This window comes from Nerophis ophidion, linkage group LG16 (assembly GCF_033978795.1).
Source record: "Nerophis ophidion isolate RoL-2023_Sa linkage group LG16, RoL_Noph_v1.0, whole genome shotgun sequence".
Lineage (NCBI taxonomy): Eukaryota > Metazoa > Chordata > Actinopteri > Syngnathiformes > Syngnathidae > Nerophis > Nerophis ophidion.
This window is the reverse complement of record NC_084626.1, coordinates 42,768,467-42,796,006: the sequence shown is the minus strand read 5'-3', so window position 1 is coordinate 42,796,006 and position 27,540 is coordinate 42,768,467. Positions and strand designations below refer to the sequence as shown.

General features: G+C 43.9%; 1 protein-coding gene across 1 annotated transcript in view; it reads right to left on the bottom strand.

The window, feature by feature from the left end:
• Window positions 1–27,540, bottom strand: part of prickle2b (prickle homolog 2b) — a 113,767-nt gene that overhangs the window by 44,410 nt on the left and 41,817 nt on the right. Inside the window, exons 3-4 of the mRNA XM_061875257.1 lie at window positions 14,860–14,973; window positions 9,815–9,952 (exon numbers count right to left, since the gene is read on the bottom strand). Of these exons, the coding sequence (XP_061731241.1) occupies window positions 9,815–9,952; window positions 14,860–14,973 (252 nt within the window). The remainder of the gene's footprint in view (window positions 1–9,814; window positions 9,953–14,859; window positions 14,974–27,540) is intronic.

Here is a 27,540-nt window from a genome sequence, read left to right as displayed (position 1 = left end):
ATATAATAGTGAGAGTCCAGTCAATAATAAATCAAACATAATAGTGAGAGTCCAGTCCATAGTGGATCTAACATAATATAGTGAGAGTCCAGTCCATAGTGGATCTAGCATAATATTGTGAGAGTCCAGTCCATAGTGGATCTTGCATAATATTGTGAGAGTCCAGTCCATAGTGGATCTAGCATAATATTGTGAGAGTCCAGTCCATAGTGGATCTGACATAATATTGTGAGAGTCCAGTCCATAGTGGATCTAACATAGTGTGAGAGTCCAGTCCATAGTGGATCTAACATAATATAGTGAGAGTCCAGTCCATAGTGGATCTAGCTTAATAGTGTGAGAGTCCAGTCCATAGTGGATCTAGCTTAATATAGTGAGAGTCCAGTCCATAGTGGATCTAACATAATAGTGTGAGAGTCCAGTCCATAGTGGATCTAACATAATAGTGTGAGAGTCCAGTCCATAGTGGATCTAACATAATATTGTGAGAGTCCAGTCCATAGTGCCATCCATCCATCCATCCATCATCTTCCGCTTATCCGAGGTCGGGTCGCGGGGGCAGCAGCCTAAGCAGGGAAGCCCAGACTTCCCTATCTCCAGCCACTTCGTCTAGCTCTTCCCGGGGGATCCCGAGGCGTTCCCAGGCCAGCCGGGAGACATAGTCTTCCCAACGTGTCCTGGGTCTTCCCCGTGGCCTCCTACCAGCTGGACGTGCCCTAAACACATCCCTAGGGAGGCGTTCGGGTGGCATCCTGACCAGATGCCCGAACCACTTCATCTGGCTCCTCTCGATGTGGAGGAGCAGCGGCTTTACTTTGAGTTCCTCCCGGATGGCAGAGCTTCTCACCCTATCTCTAAGGGAGAGCCCCGCCACCCGGCGGAGGAAACTCATTTCGGCCGCTTGTACCCGTGATCTTATCCTTTCGGTCATGACCCAAAGCTCATGACCATAGGTGAGGATGGGAACGTAGATCGACCGGTAAATTGAGAGCTTTGCCTTCCGGCTCAGCTCCTTCTTCACCACAACGGATCGATACAACGTCCGCATTACTGAAGACGCCGCACCGATCCGCCTGTCGATCTCACGATCCACTCTTCCCCCACTCGTGAACAAGACTCCTAGGTACTTGAACTCCTCCACTTGGGGCAGGGTCTCCTCCCCAACCCGGAGATGGCACTCCAACCTTTTCCGGGCGAGAACCATGGACTCGGACTTGGAGGTGCTGATGCTCATTCTGGTCGCTTCACACTCGGCTGCGAACCGATCCAGTGAGAGCTGAAGATCCCGGCCAGATGAAGCCAACAGGACCACATCATCTGCAAAAAGCAGAGACCTAATCCCGTGGCCACCAAACCGGAACCCCTCAACGCCTTGGCTGCGCCTAGAAATTCTGTCCATAAAAGTTATGAACAGAATCGGTGACAAAGGACAGCCTTGGCGGAGTCCAACCCTCACTGGAAACGTGTCCGACTTACAGCCAGCAATGCGGACCAAGCTCTGACACTGATCATACAGGGAGCGGACCGCCACAATAAGACAGTCCGATACCCCATACTCTCTGAGCACTCCCCACAGGACTTCCCGAGGGACACGGTCGAATGCCTTCTCCAAGTCCACAAAGCACATGTAGACTGGTTGGGCAAACTCCCATGCACCCTCAAGAACCCTGCCGAGAGTATAGAGCTGGTCCACAGTTCCACGACCAGGACGAAAACCACACTGTTCCTCCTGAATCCGAGGTTCGACTATCCGGCGAAGCCTCTTCTCAAGTACACCTGAATAAACCTTACCGGGAAGGCTGAGGAGTGTGATCCCACGATAGTTGGAACACACCCTCCGGTCCCCCTTCTTAAAGAGAGGGACCACCACCCCGGTCTGCCAATCCAGAGGTACCGCCCCCGATGTCCACGCGATGCTGCAGAGTCTTGTCAACCAAGACAGCCCCACAGCATCCAGAGCCTTAAGGAACTCTGGGCGGATCTCCCATAGTGGATCTAAAAAAATAGTGTGAGAGTCCAGTCCTTAGTGGATCTAACATAATGGTGTGAAAGTCCAGTCCATAGTGGATCTAACATAATAGTGAGAGTCCAGTCCATAGTGGATCTAGCATAATAGTGTGAGAGTCCAGTCCATAGTGGATCTAACATAATAGTGTGAGAGTCCAGTTTATAGTGGATCTAACATAATATTGTAAGAGTCCAATCCATAGTGGATCTAACATAATGGTGTGAAAGTCCAGTCCATAGTGGATCTAACATAATAGTGAGAGTCCAGTCCATAGTGGATCTAACATAATAGTGTGAGAGTCCAGTCCATAGTGGATCTAGCATAATATAGTGAGAGTCCAGTCCATAGTGGATCTAGCTTAATAGGGTGAGAGTCCAGTCCACGGTGGATCTAACATAATATTGTGAGAGTCCAGTCCATAGTGGATCTAACATAATAGTGAGAGTCCAATCCATAGTGTGATATAATATAATAATATATCAATATATATAATATGTAAATATTACATACATTATTTATTACATACAATATTTTATATTGCTACTATGGTACAGTTTTAGTCCACTTTATACCTGCATATATAGATAAATAGATAGATAGAAAGTACTTTATTGATTCCTTCAGGAGAGTTCTGTCAGGAAAATTAAAATAAGGCAAAAATACCGCGATATAATAATAAAAGGCCATATGGCCCAGCCCTAGTGTAGTGTTTTAGTTCTTGCCTCACGCTCCTATTTTGGTGGCTTTTTCGTTTTTTTATTTTATTTTCCTGTAGCAATTTTATGTCGGTATTTCCCGCATCTACCTTGTTTTGGCAGTCAAATTGAGATAGGCTCCAGCGCCCCCCCCCCCTCGAAAGGGACAAGCGGTAGAAAATGGATGGTTGGATGGATGGAATATTGCAGTTGTTTTATCCTTCTTATTGGGGACATTGTTGATAGTCATGTCATGTTCGGATGTACATTGTGGACGCCGTCTTTACTCCACAGTAAGTCTTTGCTGTCGTCCAGCATTCTGTTTCTGTTTACTTTGTAGCCAGTTCAGTTTTAATTTCGTTCTGCAGAGCCTTCCCTAAGTTTCAATGCATTTTCTTAGGGCCACTCACCATTTGTTTATTTTTGGTTTAAGCATTAGAGATAGGATGAGAAGCTCTGTCGTCCGGGAGGAACTGAGACTAAAGCCACTGCTCCTCCACATGGAGAGGAGCCAGATGAGGTGCCACCCGAACGACTCCCTAGGGAGGGGGTTTGGGCACGTCCGACAGGCAGGAGGCCACAGGGAAGACCCAGGACACGTTAGAAAGACTATGCCTCCTGGCTGGCCTGGGAACGCCTTGGGATCCCTCGGGGGGAGTTAAAGTTAAAGTACCAATGATTGTCTCACACACACGAGGTGTGGTGAAATGTGTCCTCTGCATTTGACCCATCCCCTTGTTCACCCCCTGGGACGTGAGGGGAGCAGTAAGCAGCAGCAGTGGCCACGCCCGGGGTGTTATCCAGGCGTCAAATAGAAATATATGTTGTGTTCATTGTGTGAGGCAATGCAAATTAAACAATAAAAAAACAAAGGTTTGGATTGGTCCAGGTTATTGGGGACTGTTATTAATGACGGACAGGTGTCGCGATGTGACTGCAGACAGGTACGTAAGAAAACCCTCGTCTCCATGGCAATGTCTCTGTCGCTTTCACTCACTTGCCGCTTTTCCACTAACGCAGGGGTAGGCAACCCAAAACGTTGAAAGAGCCTGTGGAGAGACGGAGCCGACGGGCCCACGGCGGGGCGGGACACGCTTTGGTCCGGCTCAAGATGGCGGCCAGGAGGCGGAGTATGCGGTGGAGCGAGGAGACGGGGCGTGCCTGGAGCAACGCCGCCACAATCAAGATTCCAATCTACCTATCTCCTCGCAGCGTTTAAGAGGGGAGAAGGAGGAAAGAGCAGGAGAGAGGGTTGGAGTGCAGAAGCGACAACGACACGAACATGCGAAAAATGAGCCCCAGGGGAAGATGACGTCACCGGCAGCCGGAAAGCCGGCCGAGACGAGCAGCGGAGGAGGAGGCGCTGAAAAGCGGCCCGATCGACTTTGACGCTTCAATATTTGAAAAAATAAAAGAGTCAAACCTGCTCGACGTGATGTCCTTCCTAAATGGTCCATGCAACCCACACGGTGACGGCGGGGCGGGACACGCTTTGGCCCGGCTTAAGTTGGCGGCCAGGAGGCGGAGTATGCGGTGGAGGCGAGGCGTGCCTGGAGCGACGCAGCCGCAATCAACATCAGGTGCGTGACACACACACCGGCTCTCAATCCACCTATCTCCTCGCAGCGATTAAGAACAGGAGAGAGAGTTGGAGTGTCCGCAACACTACAGAAGCGGCAACGACACGAACGAGCGAAGAATGAGCCACAGGGTAAGACGACGTCACCGGCAGCCGGAAAGCCGGCCGAGACGAGCAGCGGAGGAGGAGGCGCTGAAAAGCGGCCCGATCGACTTTGACGCTTCAATATTTGATAAAATCCATCCATCCATCATCTTCCGCTTATCCGAGGTCGGGTCGCTGGGGCAACAGCCTAAGCAGGGAAGCCCAGACTTCCCTCTGTCCAGCCACTTCGTCTAGCTCTTCCCGGGGGATCCCGAGGCGTTCCCAGGCCAGCCGGGAGACATAGTCTTCCCAACGTGTCCTGGGTCTTCCCCGTGGCCTCCTACCGGTTGGACGTGCCCAAAACACCTCCCTAGGGAGGCGTTCGGGTGGCATCCTGACCAGATGCCCGAACCACCTCATCTGGCTCCTCTCGATGTGGAGGAGCAGCGGCTTTACTTTGAGTTCCTCCCGGATGGCAGAGCTTCTCACCCTATCTCTAAGGGAGAGACCCAAACTCATTTCGGCCGCTTGTACCCGTGCTCTTATACTTTCGGTCATGACCCAAAGCTCATGACCATAGGTGAGGATGGGAACGTAGATCGACCGGTAAATTGAGAGTTTTGCCTTCCGGCTCAGCTCCTTCTTCACCACAACGGATCGATACAACGTCCGCATTACTGAAGACGCCGCACCGATCCGCCTGTCGATCTCACGATCCACTCTTCCCCCACTCGTGAACAAGACTCCTAGGTACTTGAACTGATAAAATAAAAGAGTCAAACCTGCTCGACGTGATGTCCTTCCTAATTGGTCCATGCAACCCACACGGTGATGGCTGGAGTCGTTTACAGAGCCATTTTGGACCCAAATAACACAACGCCGTCAAGTGCCATTCACATAAAACTTGCGGGCCGCACTAACATTAAACTTTCATATTAAGGTGAAGGCCGCAAAATAACGTCTCGCGGGCAGCAATTGGCCCGCGGGCTGCGTGTCTGAGACCCCTGCCTTAAAGGGGAACATTATCAGCAGACCTATGTAAGCGTCAATATATACCTTGATGGTGCAGAAAAAAGACCATATATTTTTTTAACCGATTTCCGAACTCTAAATGAGTGAATTTTGGCGAATTAAACGCCTTTCTGTTTATCGCTCTTTTTGCGATGACGTCAGAACGTGACGTCGCCGAGGTAATACAGCCGCCATTTTCATTTTCAACACATTACAAACACCGGGTCTCAGCTCTGTTGGTTTCCGTTTTTTTGACTATTTTTTGGAACCTTGGAGACATCATGCCTCGACGGTGTGTTGTCGGAGGGTGTAACAACACTAACAGGGAGGGATTCAAGTTGCACCACTGGCAAGAAATCTGCCGCCTGACCCCCATTGAATGTGCCAGAGTGTCTCCACATTTTACCGGCGAAGACAGACATGGCACAGAGATGTATGGATAACCTGCAGATGCATTTGCAACTATAAAGTCAACAAAATCACAAAGGTGAGTTTTGTTGATGTTGACTTATGTGCCGATCAGACATATTTGGTCGCGGCGTGACTGCCAGCTAATCGATGCTAAAATGCTACGCTAATCGACGCAAACATGCTATTTACCGGCGGTGCTAAGGCAGACATGGCACAGAGATGTATGGATAACCTGCAGATGCATTTGCAACCATAAAGTCAACAAAATCACAAAAGTGAGTTTTGTTGATGTTGACTGCCAGCTAATCGATGCTAAAATGCTATGCTAATCAACGCTAACATGCTATTTACCGGCGGTGCTAAAGCAGACATGGCGCAGAGATGTATGGATAACCTGCAGATGCATTTGCAACTATATTACGTTTCCTTCCTTCCTTCCTTGAAACAAACACTTACCAATCGAAGGATTTAAGTTGCTCCAGTGTCACGAGATGCGAAAGTCCTGATCGTTTGGTCCGCACATTTTACCGGCGATGCTAAAGCAGCTATTCGGCCATGCTATGGCTATGAATAGCGTCAATAGCTATTCGCTCAATAGCTTCAGTTTCTTCTTCAATACTTTCATACTCCAACCATCTGTTTCAATACATGCGTAATCTGTTGAATCTCTTAAACCGCTGAAATCCGAGTTTGAATCCGAGCTAATGTCGCTATATTTTGCTGTGGTATTCCCATTGTTTGTTTACATTGGCAGCACTGTATGACGTCACAGGGAAATGGATAGTCGCATCGCAAATAGCAACAATCAAGCACTTTTTAGGGATATTCGGGGACCGGTAAAATTTTGAAAAAAACTTCAAAAAATACAACAAGCCACTGGGAACTGATTTTTATTGTTTTTTTTAACCCTTTTGAAATTGGGATAATGTTCCCCTTTAAAGTACCCCCATTTGAGAACCACTGCACTAGGGTGCCGCGGCACAGCGGTTGCAAAACACTGCTCTAAAAGTGCAGACAAACATTTATCACTACCATTTCTATATTTATGCCCGCTAAGCCCCCTTGGACACAACCTTCCCACAGAAGACAACTGGCACTGGACTTTATGTGACCACATACATCACTTCTCACATGTCGTAAAAAAAAAAAAGCCTGAAAATTGCCAGTTGTCGAGTCCACGCCCAGCACGGGACTGCCCTTTGTCACGTGACGCCGAAAGGACATTTAGGATATATTACACCAATAACATCTCGTAATCATTTTCGGCTTTATATTATATTTAATTGATTATTGTAATGGGTCGGTGTAACAATACTTTGAAAGAGAGAGTAATCCCTACTATTGTTCGTGCCACACGCAGCCACAACTCACCTCTAAGGGCGGCGATTGAAGAAGTGCTGTGGACAATTCCGCTCCTGTGGCGACTATTCCGCCTTTTATGACCACTCCGATTTGATTAAAGTGCATAATGCATGAAACTCTTTCTGTATTTTACTTCAAACGCACACGGCGTGGGGATTCGACCTAAGGCTCCGCACAGAAAAATGTGAATACTTTCCACCCTTAAAATATAATAATAACTAGAAGAGGCAATTCCTGAAGGATTTGCGTGTGAATGCTGATAGAATGTACAAACCCCGTTTCCATATGAGTTGGGAAATTGTGTTAGATGTAAATATAAACTGAATACAATGATTTGGAAATCATTTTCAACCCATATTCAGTTGAATATGCTACAAAGACAACATATTTGATGTTCAAACTGATAAACATTATTTTTGTTGTTGCAAATAGTCATTAACTGTAGAATTTGAGGCCAGCAACACGTGACAAAGAAGTTGGGAAAGGTGGCAATAAATACTGATAAAGTTGAGGAATGCTCATCAAACACTTATTTGGAACATCCCACAGGTGTGCAGGCAAATTGGGAACAGGTGGGTGCCATGATTGGGTATAAAAACAGCTTCCCCAAAAAGTGCTCAGTCTTTCACAAGAAAGGATGGGGCGAGGTACACCCCTTTGTCCACAACTGCGTGAGCAAATAGTCAAACAGTTTAAGAACAACATTTCTCAAAGTGCAATTGCAAGAAATTTAGGGATTTCAACATCTACGCTCCATAATATCATCAAAAGGTTCAGAGAATCTGGAGAAATCACTCCACGTAAGCAGCATGGCCGGAAACCAACATTGAATGACCGTGACCTTCGATCCCTCAGACAGCACTGTATCAAAAACAGACATCAATCTCTAAAAGGATATCACCACATGGGCTCAGGAAATCATCAGAAAACCACTGTCACTAAATACAGTTTGTCGCTACATCTGTAAGTGCAAGTTAAAGCTCTACTAAGCAGAGCAAAAGCCATTTATCAACAACATCCAGAAATGCCGCCGGCTTCTCTGGGCCCTAGATCATCCAAGATGGACTGATGCAAAGTGGAAAAGTGTTCTGTGGTCTGACGAGTCCACATTTCAAATTGTTTTTGGAAATATTCGACATCGTGTCATCCGGACCAAAGGGGAAGTGAACCATCCAGACTGTTATCGACGCAAAGTTGAAAAGCCAGCATCTGTGATGGTATGGGGGTGCATTAGTGCCCAAGGCATGGGTAACTTACACATCTGTGAAGGCACCATTAATGCTGAAAGGTACATACAGGTTTTGGAACAACATATGCTGCCATTTAAGTGCCATCTTTTTCATGGACGCCCCTGCTTATTTCAGCAAGACAATGCCAAGCCACATTCAGCACGTGTTACAACAGCGTGGCTTTGTAAAAAAAGAGTGGGGGTACTTTCCTGGCTCGCCTGCAGTCCAGACCTGTCTCCCATTGAAAACATGTGGCGTATTATGAAGCGTAAAACACGAAGAAAAATGTACTCCCCAAGTGGGCCGGACAGGTAAAATCCCGGCACGATAACTTAAAAATAAAGACACATCTTGATTCGTAACTTTGTTTAAAAATAGAACATTCTGTAATTGTAATTTCTATGACAGGGGTGTCAAAGTCATTTTAGACGGAGGGCCACGTGGAGGAAAATCTACTCCCCAAGTGGGCTGGACGGGTAAAATGATGGCACGATAACTTAAAAATAAAGACAACTTCTGATTTGTTTTCTTTGTTTAAAAATAGAACGTTCTGTAGTTGTAATTTGTCAAATTCATTTTAGACGGGGGGACAACATGGAGAAAAATCTCCTCCCCAAGTGGGCCGGACAGGTAAAATGATGGCAAGATAACTTAAAAATAAAGACAACCTCCAATTGTTTTCTTTGTTTAAAAATAAAACAAGCACATTCTGAAATTGTACAAATCATAATGTTGTTGTTTTTTACACTTACATGTTGCGGTTGATAGTATATACACTTTATTTTATACTTTCTGAATAAATATTGTGATAATATTCTTCAGTCAACTCTTTGGTGTTAATTTTAAATCCATCAAGATAAAAAATTATATCAAAATCAAACTACAGGATGTTATGTATGTAGTTTGATCATTTTCCTTATAATGTGGTTTATTTTGTACATCTGTAGCATCATCTATAAAGATACAAAGAATTGTTATTGGGACATCTAGTGGACACATATAGAACAGCAGTTTCTTTCATTCAAGAATTTCCGGTACATTTTTATACTTAGCAAACTCGATATTTACTAAGTCAAAATAATGACATACTTAGTATCTCAGGTAACTAAAACTGTATTGTGTTTTGTTTTTACTTTAAGGGGAAATATATCAAGATATATATCGTATATTGCCATCCAGCATACGGAGCGAAAAACACAGGCTTCTTCACGCAACGAAGCCGGCCTACTTCACCACAGTCTATAGTCTATTGCCCCCCCAGGCAGTGATGAGATGGAGACGTGATGGTGGGCGACAGGCCAAATTATACTGTTCCTTACACCCCCCCCAGGCCCTTTCCCCGTCCGTCCACCTGTCCCGGGCGATGCCCCGCCCACTTCCTACTGTAGCGACACCACCTTAACCCTAACAAATACTCTGGGGGAAACACGTGTACCTGTTCACAGATGGCCCCGGTCATCGTCACAGGGAATGGGCGAACGTTTCCGCGACCGAGGTTTTCCCTTTTACGTTGGTTACTGAAGAGCTTCAGTTCCCGCTTCTCTTCGTCATCCAGGCTGTTGCAGTAGCGAACCTGAACAGGCAAGACAAGGTGTGGACAGTCAGGTCGGTTGCTAGTTTTAACATTTACAGAATTGACAGAGTTATAACAGATTTGAAAGAATTGAAAGAAATGTCCACTTTTGAGGACGCTGGGTCTAGAAAGCGTGTCTTCCGCAGTGGACATCTGTGGTAAGCGCGTAATCTCTGGAGAAACCAGCGTGCGTCCAGTGGACATTTGTGTTTGGATACACATTCTCCCACAAACTAACGTCCTTCGAAGTGGACATTTTTGTCAAGCAGAGTGGTCGTGTTAAGTTTTTAACCTACTGAGAATCAGCGTCCTCTGCAGTGGACATAAACTTCACACAAACGACCACTGCAGAGGACACCGTTCCTTAAAAGATTACACACTTAACATAAATGTCCACTGGAGAGGACGCTGACTCTTAGGAGGTCACAAACTTCACATAAATGTCCACTCTGCTTGACACAAATGTCCACTTCAGAAGACGCTGGGTCTAGAAAGCGTGTCCTCCGCAGTGGACATCTGTGGTAAGCGCGTAATCTCTGGAGAAACCAGCGTGCTTCCAGTGGACATTTGTGTTTAGAAACACATTCTCCTACGAACTAGCGTCCTTCGAAGTGGACATTTTTGTCAAACAGAGTGGACGTGTCAAGTTTTTAACCTACTGAGAATCAGCGTCCTCTGCAGTGGACATATACTTAACACAGATGTCCACTGGAAAGGACATTGATTTTTAGGAGGTCACAAACTTTAAATAAATGTCAACTCTGTTTGACACAAATGTCCACTTCAGAGGACGCGCGAGTGGACATCTGTGGTCAGCGTGTAATCTCTGGAGAAACCAGCGTGCTTCCAGTGGACATTTGTGTTTAGACACACATTGTCCTACGAACTAGCGTCCTTCAAAGTGGACATTTGTGTCAAGCAGAGTGGACGTGTTAAGTTTTCGACCTACTGAGAATCAGCGTCCTCTGTAGTGGACATAAACTTCACACAAACGACCACTGTAGAGGACACCGTTTCTTACAAGATTACACACTTAACGCAGATGTCCACTGGAGAGGACGCTGATTCTTAGGAGGTCACAAATTAACATAAATGTCCACTCTGCTTGACACAAATGTCCACTTCAGAGGACGCTCGCGTGTCCTCCGCAGTGGACATCTGTGGTAAGTGCGTAATCTCTGGAGAAACCAGCGTGCTTCCAGTGGACATTTGTGTTTAGATGCACATTGTCCTACGAACTAGCGTCCTTCAAAGTGGACATTTGTGTCAAGCAGAGTGGACGTGTTAAGTTTTTGACCTACTGAGAATCAGCGTCCTCTGTAGTGGACATAAACTTAACACAAACGACCACTGCAGAGGACAACGTTCCTTACATGATTACACACTTAACATAAATTTCCACTGGAGAGGACGCTAATTCTCAGTAGGTTAATAACTTGACACGTCCACTCTGCTTGACACAAATGTCCACTTCAGAGGACGCTGGGCCTAGAAAACATGTCCTCCGCAGTGGACATCTGTGGTAAGTGCGTAATCTCTGGAGAAACCAGCGTGCGTCCAGTGGACATTTGTGTTTGGATACACATTCTCCCACAAACTAACGTCGTTCGAAGTGGACATTTTGGTCAAGCAGAGTGGACGTGTTAAGTTTTTAGCCTACTGAGAATCAGCGTCCTCTGCAGTGGACATAAACTTCACACAAACGACCACTGCGGAGGACAACTTTCCTTACAAGATTACATGACTTTACACAGATGTCCACTAGAGAGGACGCTGATTCTTAGGAGGTCACAAATTAACATAAATGTCCACTCTGCTGGACACAAATGTCCACTTCAGAGGACGCTCACGCGTTCTCCGAGTGGACATCTGTGGTAAGCGCGTAATCTCTGGAGAAACCAGCGTGCTACCAAGTGGACATTTGTGTTTAGATACACATTCTCCTACAAACTAGCGTCCTTCGAAGTGGACATTTGTGTCAAGCAGAGTGGACGTGCTAAGTTTTCGACCTACTGAGAATCAGCGTCCTCTGCAGTGGACATAAACTTCACACAAACGACCACTGCAGAGGACACCATTTCTTACAAGATTACACACTTAACGCAGATGTCCACTGGAGAGGACGCTGATTCTTAGCAGGTCACAAACTTCACATAAATGTCCACTCTGCTTGACACAAATGACCACTTCAGAGGACGCTCACGTGTCCTCCGCAGTGGACATCTGTGGTAAGCGCGTAATCTCTGGAGAAACCAGCATGCTTCCACTGGACATTTGTGCTTGGATACACATTCTCCTAAGAACGAGCGTTCTTCGAAGTGGACATTTGTGTCAAGCAGAGTGGACGTGTTAAGTTTTTATACCTACTGAGAATCAACGTCCTCTGCAGTGGACATTCATGTTAAGTATAGAACTTTCTGAGAACAAACATCCTACAAAGTGGACATTTGTGTCAAGCAGAGTGGACATTTGTGTTGAGTTTATAATCTCCAGGGACCCAGTGTCCCCTGAAGTGGACATTTGTGTTCAGTTTGTAACCGCCTAAGAATCAGCGTCATTTAAGGTGGACATTTCTGTCAAGCACAGTGGACATTTATGTGAAGTTTATATTATGAACTTCAGATAAATGTCCACTTCAGAGGACGCTGGGTCTGGAAAGCGTGTCCTCCACAGTGGACAGCTGTGGTAAGCGCGTAATCTCTGGAGAAACCAGCGTGCTACCAAGTGGACATTTGTGTTTAGATACACATTCTCCTACGAACTAGCGTCCTTCGAATTGGACATTTGTGTCAAGCAGAGTGGACGTGTTAAGTTTTTGACCTACTGAGAATCAGCATCCTCTGCAGTGGACGTAAACTTAACTCAAACAACCACTGCAGAGGACACTGTTCCTTACATGATTACACACTCAACGCAGATGTCCACTAGAGAGGACACCAGAGGACACCGTTCCTTACAAGATTAGACACTTAACAGAGATGTCCACTGGAGAGGACGCTGATTCGTAGGAGGTCACAAACTTCACATAAATGTCCACTCTGCTTGACACAAATGTCCACTTCAGAGGACGCTGGGTCTCTGGAGATTCTAAACTCAACACGAATGTCCACTATGCTTGGCACAAATGTCCACTTTGGAGGAAGTTTCTTCTCGGAAAGTTATATACTTAATAATAATAGTAGATTTTATTTGTAAAAGGCACTTTACATTGAGTAAACAACCTCGAAGTAATACAGTGTTAAAAAATGTAAAATAAAAAGATAATAAAAAATATATACAAATAAAAACTACAACAGCCAAATAGCTAGAACTCGTATGCTAGAGATGCGCGGATAGGCAATTATATCATCCGCATCCGCATCACCAAAATCATCATCCACCCGCCGTCCACCCGAACCAACCGCCCGCCGAATTACATCAGAGTTTGGCCACCTAAACCACTCAGAGCTATTTAAAACTGTTTCACAGAGTAATGTAGTCAATTGGAGCCGCTAACGTTCTCGCGACTCTTCAAAAGCGTTCATCCTGATTACAAGAATGTGGGCATGCTGTGAAGCCATTGCCTTAAACACCTTCAACAACATGTACGAACCGATTGTTGGTCCGGCAACATGTTGTGTGCAACTTCAGCAATCATACGTATGAGATTGAAAGGCATACTGGGTGATACAGAGTACACTGATGGTTGTGATATAAACAACTTTAACACTTACTAATATGCGCCACGCTGTGAAGCCACACCCAACAAGATTAACAAACACATTTCGGGAGAACATCCTCACAGTAACACAACATAAACGCAACACAACTAATACCCATAATCATTTGTATTCATGACACTTCCTGAATATATTTTACACCCCCGCACCCCCCAGCCCCGCCCACCTTACCGACGCACGGGGGTTTGGGGTGTATAAAATAGTCAGGAAGTCTCATGAATACAAAGGATTCTGGGTATTTGTTGTGTTGCGTTTATCTTGTGTTACTGTGAGGATGTTCTCCCGAAATGTGTTTGTCGTTCTTAATTGGTGTGGCTTCACAGCGTGGCGCATATTACTAAGAGTGTTAAAATTGTTTATATCACAACCATTAGTGTACTCTGTGTCACCCAGTATGCCTTTCAATCTCATACGTGTGATTGCGGAAGTTGCACACAACATGATGCTGGACTGACAAGCAGATCGTTTATGATGTAGAACGCGACAAAGCCAATGGCTTCATAGCACGCACAAATATTTAATGTCTGGGTGACTGCCGGCAGTCATTCAAGAGAATAATAGCGTCTCCTATTGACTTCTTTGCTTTATGACACGTGTCTTGAGTGGCTCTTTGAATGGCTGAGGATACCGATCGCAGAACCATGTATATCAAATGTCTCCGGATGGTTCAACCGCCCAAGTCTAATAAAATCTATTTTTTTCGTCATGTCAACCGCCCGACCCGCGGTTTACCCGCGGACTCCGCGGATAAGACCGCAAACCGCGCATCTCTATCATATACATATATCGAAAAAAGGCTTTTTTAAAAAGAAGGGTTTTTAAACCTTTTTCAAAAGCATCCACAGTCTGTGGTACCCTCAGGTGGTCAGGGAGAGCGCTCCGCAGACTGGGAGCCTGTTTGCCTGTTCGGAGCGGAGGTGTCGTGTGGAGGATTTGGGGGTGAGTGGTTCTTTGAGGTAGAGGGGGGGGCATACTTAACATGAATGTCCACTTCAGAGGACGCTGGGTCTTAGGAGGTTTTAAAGATGAAGCCTAATGCAATGTAGGGCAGCTACTTTTTACCTTCGTGTACTCATTTGTTTTTTTCATTTGATCTGTTTGGTGTTAGATTCCTTTGCCCGGGGGGGGGGGGAGATAGATGGAATAGGGATGAAGGTGATGGGGGAGGAGGCGGGTCGGGGCTCTCACCTCGTTGTCGTGCGGCGGCAGCTGATGGAGGAGCTGCTTGATTCGGTATTTCTCTCCCGGGCTGTTGACGTAGGGCACCTTGTCCTCGGGCAAGGAACTGTAATACTGGTGGACCTGACGCAAAAGAGACAAGAAAAGATGTTTGGATGCCGAAAAACTGTAATAATCATTTCATAATTGGACAAATTACTAATCATTTTTATTTATTTATTTCTTTTTTTTGCTGCAGCTGTTACATATATTTGTCCAATATTGAACATGGATGTGTTATATATTGTACATAACATATAAATATATAATATAATAATATATATATCAGTCTATATAATATGTACATATTACATATATGTTATATTTAGGGACCGAATGTCCCTTTGGGAAAGAGGACACTATTGAATTTCTAGCGTTTTATTCTTTCTTTCTTTATTATTATTATTCCGCAGCTATGAGCTGTAATTCGACCCCCTTAACATTCTTCAAAACTCACTAAATTTGACACACACATCACGACTGGCAAACATTGCGATTTAATCAAAAAAACTAACCCCAAAACAAAAAATTACGCTCTAGCGCCACCTAGGAAGAAAACACAGTCAAAACTGCTTGTAACTTCCAATAGGAATGTCTTAGCAAGATGAAACAAAAACTTCTATGTAGGTCTCACTTAGACCTAGGTTTCATTTACTGACATCCTTCAGCACAAATCAACAGGAAGTTTGCAATTCCCCCTTCAAAACAAAAGTTTTGTAAAAACACTCACCTTTGCCTCTTTGAGCTGTAATTTGACCCCCTTAACATGCTTCAAAACTCACCAAACTGGACACACACATCAGGACTGGCTAAAAGTGCGATCTAATCAAAAAACCTAACCCCAAAACTCAAAATTGCGCTTAAGCGCCACCTAGGAATAAAACACAGACAAAACTGCTCTTAGGAAGAAAACACAGACAAAACGGCCTGTAATTTCCAGTAGGAATGTCGTAGAACCCCCTAGGAAAAACACAGATAAAACTGCTTGTAACTTCCGGTAGGAATGTCGTAGGGACATGAAACAAAAACCTCTATGTAGATCTCACTTAGACCTACATTTCATATATTGACAACCCCCAGCAAAAATCAACAGGAAGTTTGCAATCCCCCCTTCAAAACAAAAGTTTTGTAAAAACCAGTCACCTTTTTTCAAACATTATCTCCTCTGAGCGCGTTTGTTGTGTCGGCTTCAAACTACCACAGGAGAGAGATTGAACCCTTCTGGTTAAAAGTTGATGAAAGAGTTTTAATTACTGCTATGGTTTTGATTTTATCAGCCTTCAAAGAACCGCTACGCTGAAAACCATTTCAAAGATGGCCGCCGTGCGCAGACAGAGTGAGGGAGGTGTTTTTTTTTTCTTTTTTTCCGTACCGTCTGCTGCTGGTGCGCACGCACCAACATTCGTGAGGGAGGGGGCTGTGATCGTCTATACCAAGATGGCTGCCAGGTGCCCCAGCTAAGCCGGTATGTTTTAAAGTTGTCGTTTGCCTGCATATCGTAATAACAACCGTCCAACATTTTACAACTAATTGTAAACTTACAGGTACCGACCATCAGGGCCGAGTTGCGACGAGAGAGTGTGTCGATGTTAAGATATTACGCCGAGTTGGTATATCTGTTTGCTAATAGTAGCTACTATCCATCCATCTTCTAACGCTTATCCGGGCTTGGGTCGCGGGGGCAGCAGCCAAAGCAATCCCGTCCATCGCTGCTTGCAGCTTTAATTTATATTGCTACTTTGGTACTTTCTTAGTCTACCAAATACCTGTATTATCCTTTCCATCCTTACCCTTTCCATCCTTTGAAACTGAGCTACTGTGTGGAACAATTTCCGGGGTGGAGATGGAGCCTATACCAGCTGTACATTATTTCTTCTAGATTTTCCGTAACAAAAATTTTTAAAGAAATTCAAAAGACTTTGATTTTCTAGATTTGCCAGAAATAATTTTTTTGAATTTTAATCATAATAAGTTTGAAGAAATATTTCACAAATATTTTTCGTCGAAACAACAGAAGCTAAAATGACGAATTAAATTAAAATAAATGTATTATTCTTTACAATAAAAAAAAAAATGGACTTGAACATTGATTTAAATTGTCAGGAAAGAAGAGGAAGGAATTTAAAAGGTAAAAAAAGTATGTGTTTAAAAATCCTAAAATCGTTTTTAAGGTTGTATTTTTTCTCTAAAATTGTCTTTCTGAAAGTTATAAGAAGCAAAGTAAAAAAAAAAAAGAATTTATCTAACCAAGTGAAGACCAAGTCTTTAAAATACTTTGTTGGATTTTCAAATTCTATTTGAGTTTTGTCTCTCTTAGAATGAAAAATGTTGTGCAAAGTGAGACCAGCTTGCTAGTAAATAAATACAATTTAAAAAATAGAGGCAGCTCACTGGTAAGTGCTGCTATTTGAGCTATTTTTTAGAACAGGCCAGTGGGCGACTCATCTGGTCCTTACGGGCACCGCGTTGGTGACCCCTGTTCTAGAGGAAAATTCTGTGGTCAGATGAAACAACAACTGAACTGTTTGGCCACCAACAAACCTCCCTTTTTGCAATTAAATGCTTGCCTGCATATAAATGTACCTCATTTCCTAATCCCCCAGCCTTAAATGGTCACAGACCAAAAATAATTAAGATTTAGGAGCACACGCACACAGCTGGAATCACTTTGATTTATGGCCCACCAGCAAAGACTTAATGGAATCTTGCCTCAGCATCTCCACACACGGACTTGGGAATGCATTGCTGACCTGGCCCCCCAACACACGCCTGCACCGAGAAGTGATTCACACCTACGCTGCGCTCAGGTAGGCGTGCAAAGGCGGGGAATAAACAGCAAATCCAGCCATTCCCAATTATTTGGACATTCTTTGCATTGCGGAGGCAGACAATGAATGTCATCTTCCTGTTATTTATGGGAGTCTTGCTGTTGCACTGTAAGAGGGGTTGAGCTATAACGCAGGTCAAGAGGGGGTGAAAACGACAAAATTTCAAGACTGGAGGGCGAAGGGCACACAGACGATATGAGAATAAAAAAAACAGTACTTAGGGACCGAATGTCCCTTTGGGACAGAGGACCCTATTGTATTTCTAATGTTTTATTATTCTTTATTATTCAGTCGGCTCTTTGAGCTGTAATTTGACCCCCTTAACATGCTTCAAACTCACCAAATTTTACACACACATCAGGACTGGCAAAAATTGCCATTAAAAAAAACAAACAAAAACTTAAAATTGCGCCCTAGCGACCCTAGAAAAAACACACAGACAAAACTGCTTGTAACTTCCATTAGGAATGTCGTAGAGACATGAAGCAAAAACCTCTATGTAGGTCTGACTTAGACCTACATTTGATATTCTGACATCCTTCAGCAAAAATCAAAAGGAAGTTGGCAAACACCCCTTCAAAACAAAAGTTTCCTAAAAAATGTCATTTTTGCCTCTTTGAGATGTAATTTGACCCCTTTAAAATGCTTCAAAACTCACCAAACTGGACACACACATCAGGACTGGTGAAAATTGCGATGTAATATAAAAAAAAAAAATAAAAAAATAAAAAAAAATTAAATTGCGCTCTAGCGCCCCCTAGGAAAAAACACAGACAAAACTGCTTGTAACTTCCATTAGGAATGTCGTAGAGACATGAAGCAAAAACCTCTATGTAGGCCTGACTTAGACCTAGATTTCATAATGTAACATCCTTCAGCAAAAGTCAACAGGAAGTTGGGAAACACCCCTACAAAACAAAAGTTTCCTAAAAGATGTAATTTTTGCCTCTTTGAGATGTAATTTGACCCCCTTAAAATGCTTCAAAACTCACCAAACTGGACACACACATCAGGACTGGCGAAAATTGCGATCTAATAAAAAAAAAACAAAAAAAAAAACTTAAAAATGCACTTTAGCGCCCCCTAGGAAAAAACACAGACAAAACTGCTTGTAACTTCCATTAGGAATGTTGTAGAGACATGAAACAAAAACTTCTATGTATTTCAGACTTAGACCTACATTTCATAAAATGACATCATTAAGCAAAAATCAATAAGAAGTTGGAAACACCCCTACAAAACAAAAGTTTCCTTAAAAATGTTATTTTTGACTCTTTGAGATGTAATTTGACCCCCTTAAAATGCTTCAAAACTCACCAAACACACACATCAGGACTGGAGAAAATAGCGATCTAATAAAAAAAAAAAGAAAAAAAAATGTGCTCTTTAGCGCCCCCTAGAAAATAACACAGACAAAACTGCTTGTAACTTCCATTAGGAATGTCGTAGAGACATGAAACAAAAACCTCTATGTAGGTCTGACTTAGACCTACATTTCATAATTTGACATCCTTCATCAAAAAACAATAGGAAGTTGGCAAACACCCCTACAAAATAAAAGTTTCCTAAAAAATGTATTTTTTGCCTCTTTGAGATGTAATTTGACCCCCTTAAAATGCTTCGAAACTCACCAAACTGGACACACACATCAGGACTGGCGAAAATTGCCATCTAATAATAAAAAAAAAAAAACGTAAAATTGCGCTTTAGCGCCCCCTAAGATAAAACACAGACAAAACAGCTTGTAACCTTCATTAAGAATGTCGTAGAGACATGAAACAAAAACCTCTATGTAGGTCTGACTTAGACCTACATTTCATAAAGTGACATCCTTCAGCAAATATCAATAGGAAGTTGGCAAACACCCTTTCAAAACAAAAGTTTCCTTAAAAATGTCATTTTTGCCTCTTTGAGATGTAATTTGACCCCCTTAAAATGCTTCAAAACTCACCAAACTGGACACACACATCAGGACTGGTGAAAATTGCCATCTAATAAAAAAAAAAAAAATCTTAAAATTGCGCTCTACCGCCCCTTAGGAAAAACACAGACAAAACTGCTTGTAACTTCCGTCAGGAATGTCGTAGAGACATAAAGCAAAAACCTCTATGTAGGTCTTACTTAGACCTACATTTCATAATATGACATTCTTCAGCAAAAATCTACAGGAAGTTGGCAAACACCCCTTCAAAACAAAAGTTTCCTTAAAAATGTCATTTTTGCCTCTTTGAGATGTAATTTGACCCCCTTAAAATGCGTCAAAACTCACCAAACTGGACACACACATCAGGACTGATGAAAATTGCCATCTAATAAAAAAAAAAAACTTAAAATTGCGCTCTACCGCCCCCTAGGAAAAACACAGACAAAACTGCTTGTAACTTCCGTCAGGAATGTCGTAGAGACATAAAGCAAAAACCTTTATGTAGGTCTGACTTAGACCTACATTTCATAATATGACATTCTTCAGCAAAAATCTACAGGAAGTTGGCAAAAACCCCTACAAAACAAAAGTTTCCTAAAAAATGTCATTTTTGCCTCTTTGAGATGTAATTTGACCCCCTTAAAATGCTTCAAAACTCCCCAAATTTTACACAAACATCAGGACTGGAAAAAATTGCCATATAATAAAAAAAAAAAAAAAAGTCAAAATTGCGCTCTAGCGCCCCCCTAGCAAAAAACACAGACAAAACTGCTTGTAACTTCCGGTAGGAATGTCATAGAGACATGAAACAAAAACCTCTATGTAGGTCTGACTTAGACCTACATTTCAGCAGTTGACACCCTTCAGCAAAAATCAACAGGAAGTTGGCAATTACCCCTTCAAAACAAAAGTTTTATAAAAACCCGTCACCTTTTTTGAAACATTATCTCCTCTGAGCGCGTTTGTGGTGTCGGCTTCAAACTCGCACAGGATAGAGATTGAACCCTTCTATTTAAAATTTGCGCAAAGAGTTTTTCTAACTGCTCCGGTTTTGATATTACGAGCCTTCAAAGAACTGCTGCGCTGCTGCCATCTCAAGATGGCCGCTTAAAAGCAGGAAGCACCAGCGTGACCACACAATGCAGAGAAGGTAGGTACTGTGCGGGTAAAGATATGTTGATTGGGTGAAAGAAGGAGGCACCAGTTTGACACCAGGATACAGAGAAGGTAGGTAATGTGCAGGTAAAGATATGTTGTCTGGGTGGTGGCAGGAAGCACCAGCATGTATGGGTGAAATAAAGAAGCACCAGTGTGACCCCAGGATGCAAGGAAGGTAGGTAATGTGCAGGTAAATATATGTTGAATGGAAACACCAGCACAAGTCGGTCCCGTCCATCTCTGCTTGCAGCTTTAATTGAACTTGAATCCAGAGATCAGATCCCAGAACAGTTGCTATAATGGAAAACGAGTACGACACATGAAGCAAATCATTGGAAAGAAAAGGTGATCGATACGGTTTGACTGGGTCAAGACAATCTGAACAACCCATCTGTCAGCTGAATGGCGCTGCTGGGTAGAGGCCGTCAGCTTTGTCCTTGGCCGTGACACATTGTCTGTCGCAACCGCGCACGAATAAAGCAGCTCGACCACGCCTAAACAACCCAGATTCCTTTCACCCTCCGACATCCTATTCATTAATCGACTTCTCCAGATGTCAGGGAATGATATTCCTTACCATGGGAGGGTGTGGTGATTCCTTTATTTGTAGCCTTCCATATGCATGTTTAAATACATTATTTCTGGAGACTGGAAGTGTACTGCCGGGTCAAACTCATTTCGCAAAAATAATTAGCGCATGCTTAGCATTACCGCCGGCTCAGGATTAACGCCGGGTCAAACTCGTTTCGCAAAAAAGTATTTTTATTAGCGCATGTCTAAAATTTCCGCCGGGTCAAACTCGTTTCGCCAAATAATTAGGATATGCCTAGAATTTCCACCGGGTCAAACTCGTCACGTCACGAGTGACACTTCACCTGTCATCATTTTCAAAATGGAGGAGGCTGATTTCAATAATTATCACAATTTGTAACCCGGTGTCGGTGGTCGATAGCAGCATGTAGGGCCGGGCGATAAATCGATATACGCGATATATCGCGGGGTTTGTCTGTGCGATATAGAAAATGACTACCGTATTTCCTTGAATTGCCGCGGGGGCGCTAATTATTTTAAAACCCCTTCTCACTCCGGCGCTTACCAAAGGCATGTGGTAAATTTAGGCCTGTGCTTAAAAAATTGAGTGTGATGTAAGGATACCATCATGAAAAGCACATTTAATTAAAAAAAACGTTATTATGGTCTTACCTTTACTTATAAATGAAGTCCACGCGCCGCTCCTTCTGATAAAAAGCATCGATAACTTGTTTATAGAAGTCTTCCTTATCTTTTTTCAGTTTTAAAAGTCTCTCCGTCTCGATGGAGATCTTCCTTTATTACCTCCTGCTTCGATTGAAAGCCCAGTTTAGAAAACGGTTTTATTTTAGATATGTAATCCTCCATGTTAAAAGTGCAAGCGAGAGGAAAAATAAACGATCGCTGCTTGTTGTCACTTCTTCTGCAGCAGAGTAGTCGCAAGAAGGATCACTAGCGCCCTCTACCACCAGGAGGCGGGAGTCATTTAATGACTCATATTTGACACACGCAGCTACGGTATATTAATAAAACATAGCTGCTTACTGTTCTTTTTAGCATATTCAATAGCTTGGACCTTAAATCCTACTGAATGGCTCTTAATCTTCCTCCATTTATGCGATTCTAAATTATTGAAATCAGCCTCCGTTTTGAAAATGATGACAGGTGAAGTGTCACTCGTGACGTGACGAGTTTGACCCGGTGGAAATTCTAGGCATATGCTAATTATTTGCCGAAACGAGTTCGACACGGCGGAAATTCTAGACATCCGCTAGTAAAAGTAATTTTTTGCGAAACGAGTTTGACCCGGCGTTAATCCTGAGCCGGCGGTAATGCTAAGCATGCGCTAATTATTTTTGCGAAATGAGTTTGACCCTGCAGTAATTCTAGGCAGACGCATACTATATACCCGGCGGCAATTCAAGGAAATATGGTAGTTACTATGGTAATCTAAGAGTGTTTCCAGAGCCTGAAATCCGGGTGTCAGGGACAGACGCGGAAGGCGATTTTTACCCCAAAGTTCTAAATTTTAGTGATATATTAGATGTATCAGATTGTAGGTGTTTTTTGATTTTTTTTTTACCCTTTGCGTTCATATTTTGTTGTGTTTGTTACATTTTTGTTGCGCTTTGGTTGATTATAAAATATGTGGATGGAGAGGGGGTGTAACATTCACATGCTGTTAATATTCAGTGTTTTATCTTTCATAGTTAATATTGTAAATCCCACATTCTTATTTTTCATGTACATTCTGGGTGTCTCATTCAGTAAAAAAAAAAAAAAAATTTCATTGTGTCATAACGTTTTTAGCTCACAATCGGATATTATTGTGAGGTTTTGTATTAGTGTCCGTGGAAATCAGATATACCGGCCTCCAGCTACAATTTTTTCTCTAAATTTGGCCCCCCGAGGCAAAATAATTGCCCAGGCCGGGTGTTCAGGATGTCCTGGGCACCGAAATGGGGATAAAGGACTTGGGTGAAAGCAAGGCCAGGTTTTTTTTTTTTTGCTTCTGCTCCTCTGCAAGGACAGAATAAACGTTCTGTGGTTCGCTTTATTGCTACTTCTCTTATCACCAGATTTCGCGAGATCTCGTAAAATCAGCGCTCGGTGGAAAATCGGGGTGATTGCCGAATCAATCAATCGATCAATGTTTATTTATATAGCCCAAAATCACAAGTGTCTCAAAGGGCTGCACAAGCCACAATGTCATCCTCGGCTCAGATCCTACATCAGGGCAAGGAAAAACTCAACCCGGTGGGATGACAATGAGAAACCTTGGAGAGGAGACCGGTGCAATGAACGTTGAGTGGGTCTAGCATAATATTGTAAAAGTCCAGTCCTTAGTGGATCTAACATAATAGTGTGAGAATCCAGTCCATAGTGGATCTAACATAATATTGTGAAAGTCCAGTCCATAGTGGATCTAACATAATATTGTAAAAGTCCAGTCCATTGTGGATCTAACATAATATTGTGAGAGTCCAGTCCATAGTGGATCTAGCATAACATTGTGAGAGTCCAGTCCATAGTGGATCTAGCATAATAGTGTGAGAGTCCAGTCCTTAGTGGATCTAACATAATACTGCGAGAGTCCAGTCCATAGTGGATCTAACATAATAGTGAAAGTCCAGTCCATAGTGGATCTAGTATAATATTGTGAGAGTCCAGTCCATAGTGGATCTAACATAATATTGTGAGAGTCCAGTCCATAGTGGATCTAGCATAACATTGTGAGATTCCAGTCCATAGTGGATCTAACATAATATTGTGAGAGTCCAGTCCATAGTGGATCTAGCATACTAGTGTGAGAATCCAGTCCATAGTGGATCTAGCATACTAGTGTGAGAATCCAGTCCATAGTGGATCTAACATAATAGTGTGAGAGTCCAGTCCATAGTGGATCTAACTTAATAGTGTGAGAGTCCAGTCATTAGTGGATCTAACATAATATTGTGAGAATCCAGTTCATAGTGGATCTAACATAATATTGTGAGAGTCCAGTTCATAGTGGATCTAACATAATAGTGTGAGAGTCCAGTTCGTAGTGGATCTAACATAATAGTGTGAGAGTCCAGTTCATAGTGGATCTAGCATACTAGTGTGAGAATCCAGTCCATAGTGGATATAACATAATAGTGTGAGAGTCCAGTCCATAGTGGATCTAACATAATAGTGTGAGAGTCCAGTTCATAGTGGATCTAGCATACTAGTGTGAGAATCCAGTCCATAGTGGATCTAACATAATAGTGTGAGAGTCCAGTCCATAGTGGATCTAACATAATAGTGTGAGAGTCCAGTCCATAGGGGTTCTAACATATTATTGTAAAAGTCCAATCCATAGTGGATCTAGCATAACATTGTGAGTCCAGTCCATAGTGGATCTTACATAATAGTGTGAGAGTCCAGTCCATAGTGGATCCAACACAACACAGGTCAGCAGTAAAGAGATGTCCCCAACCGATGCACAGGTGAGCGGTCGACCCCGGGTCCTGATTCTGGACAGCCGGCACTTCATCCATGGCCACCGGACAGAATCAGATTCTTCCGAAGCGAATCATCGTATCTTCGCCGATTCCAAGACAATCCTTGTACTGATTCACATGTGGGGAAACCGAACCCACATTCCACCAGAGGAGCAAACGCGTCACAAGCTTCCAACGACAACAACACAACAACAGGGTTGCACTTGGGCGGTAAAAGGCCGTGAGGAAAAGATCAGAAGAGAGATCCCGCGTAAAATCCACACCCGATTGCGGCGAGAGCCAGGAGGGGTGGCTTGTGATAATAACTGTAATCCAAAGCAGATGCAACTAAAACCGGGGCCCAATTTCGGAGCGTCTTGAACGCAGAAGGGAAGGACAGACAAGAGTGATGGTTGTGCACAGCTGGTTTGTGTTGCACTTTCAGGCCAGACGGCGGGAGATGATAGCAACCCGCACCAGGACCGACAATCTCTCAACAGACAGCTCTATAGACCAGACCTGGGAAAAGTAAGGCCCGGGGGCCTAATGCGGCCCGTTGAGCTTTTCAATCTGGCCCGCCGGATATTCCCATATAATTTTTTTAAATGTTTAAATTGGAAAGTGTAGCTGCCATTATGATGTTTTCTAATGACCGGAAGTCTTCAACTGCACTAAGTCTTTCAATGGTTGGAATCTGCATCATATACTAGTTAACTATCCATCCATCTTCTTCTGCTGATCCGAGGTCGGGTCGCGGGGGCAGCAGCCACTTCGTCCAGCTCCTCTTGGGGGATCCCGAGGCGTTCCCAGGCCAACCGGGAGACATAGTCTTCCCAACGTGTCCTGGGTCTTCCCTGTGGCCTCCTACCGGTCGGACGTGCCCGAAACACCTCCCTACAGAGGCGTTTGGGTGGCATCCTGACCAGATGCCCAAACCACCTCATCTGGCTTTTCTCGATGTGGAGGAGCTAGTGGCTTTACTTTGAGCTCCTCACCCTATCTCTAAGGGAGAGCCCCGCCACACGGCGAAGGAAACTCATTTTGGCCGCTTGTACCCGTGATCTTGTCCTTTCGGTCATGACCCAAAGCCCATGACCATAGGTGAGGATGGGAACGTAGATCGACTGATAAATCGAGAGCTTTGCCTTCCGGCTCAGCTCCTTCACTACAACGGATCGATACAACGTCCACATTACTGAAGACGCCGCACCGATCCGCCTATCGACCTCACGATCCACTCTTCCCTCACTCGTGAACAAGACTCCGAGGTACTTGAACTGCTCCGCTTGGGGCAAGATCTCCTCCCCAACCTGGAGATGGCACTCCACCCTTTCCCGGGCCAGAACCATGGACTCGGACTTGGAGGTGCTGATTCTCATCATATACTAGTTAACTATCCATCGATCCATCCATCGTCTTCTGCTTATCCGAGGTCAGGTCGCGGGGGCAGCAGCCTAAGCAGGGAAGCCCAGACTTTCCTCTCCCCAGCCACTTCGTCTAGCTCCTCTTGGGGGATCCCGAGCCGTTCCCAGGCCAACCGGGAGACATGGTCTTCCCAATATGTCCTGGGTCTTCCCTGTGGCCTCCTACTGGTCGGACGTGCCCGAAACACCTCCCTAGGGAGGCGTTTGGGTGGTATCCTGACCAGATGCCCAAACCACCTCATCTGGCTTTTCTCGATGTGGAGGAGCTAGTGGCTTTACTTTGAGTTCCTCACCCTATCTCTAAGGGAGAGCTCCACCAAGCGGCGAAGGAAACTCATTTCGGTCGCTTGTCCCCGTGATCTTGTCCTTTCGGTCATAACCCAAAGCTCATGACCGTAGTTGAGGATTGGAACGTAGATCGACCGGTAAATTGAGAGCTTTGCCTTCCGGCTCAGCTCCTTCTTCACTACAACTGTCGGACCTGGACATGGATTTGGTTTACTCCTTCGACGCAGAGGGATTACAGGACGAGCCAGGCGAGAATTCAGGTACATAATGTTTTAATTCTACTCAAAATACAGAAAGGCAAAACAAAAAGCACGCTCGATGGCAGATAATAATCTATGCTAAAACTTAGAACAAAAACTGCACAATGGCAATACAATCTACAAAACCAACAAAAGATACTATCAAAAACATGATTACACACAAAAACATACTGTGACAAAAACTGGAGGCATAAACAGCAAGGTGCGTGGCAGGGGATCGATGGCGAAGTGAAGTGAAGTGAATTATATTTATATAGCGCTTTTTCTCTAGTGACTCAAAGCGCTTTACATAGTGAAACGCAATATCTAAGTTACATTTAAACCAGTGTGGGTGGCACTGGGAGCAGGTGGGTAAAGTGTCTTGCCCAAGGACACTACGGCAGTGACTAGGATGGCGGAAGCGGGAATCGAACCTGCAACCCTCAAGTTGCTGGCACGGCCGCTCTACCAACCGAGCTAAACCGCCCATGGCATGGAGCAATATGAGCAGCAATGGTCGTAGAATACAATGAAAGTTAATGTTCCCAGACTGATGGACGGAAAGTAAATGACTTAAATAGTGGCTGTGATAATTAGGAACAGGTGCGGGACTGAGGGCCGGGGCGTGACTAGGTGAAAATCAATGAGTTGTCATGGTAACAAAAACAAACCAGGGAGTGAAAAAACTGAACTAAAGTCCAGAAAACAAAACAAAACATGATCAAACATAAAACCAGATTTACAGGGGTGACAACAACGGATCGATACAGAGTCCACATTACTGAAGACGCCGCA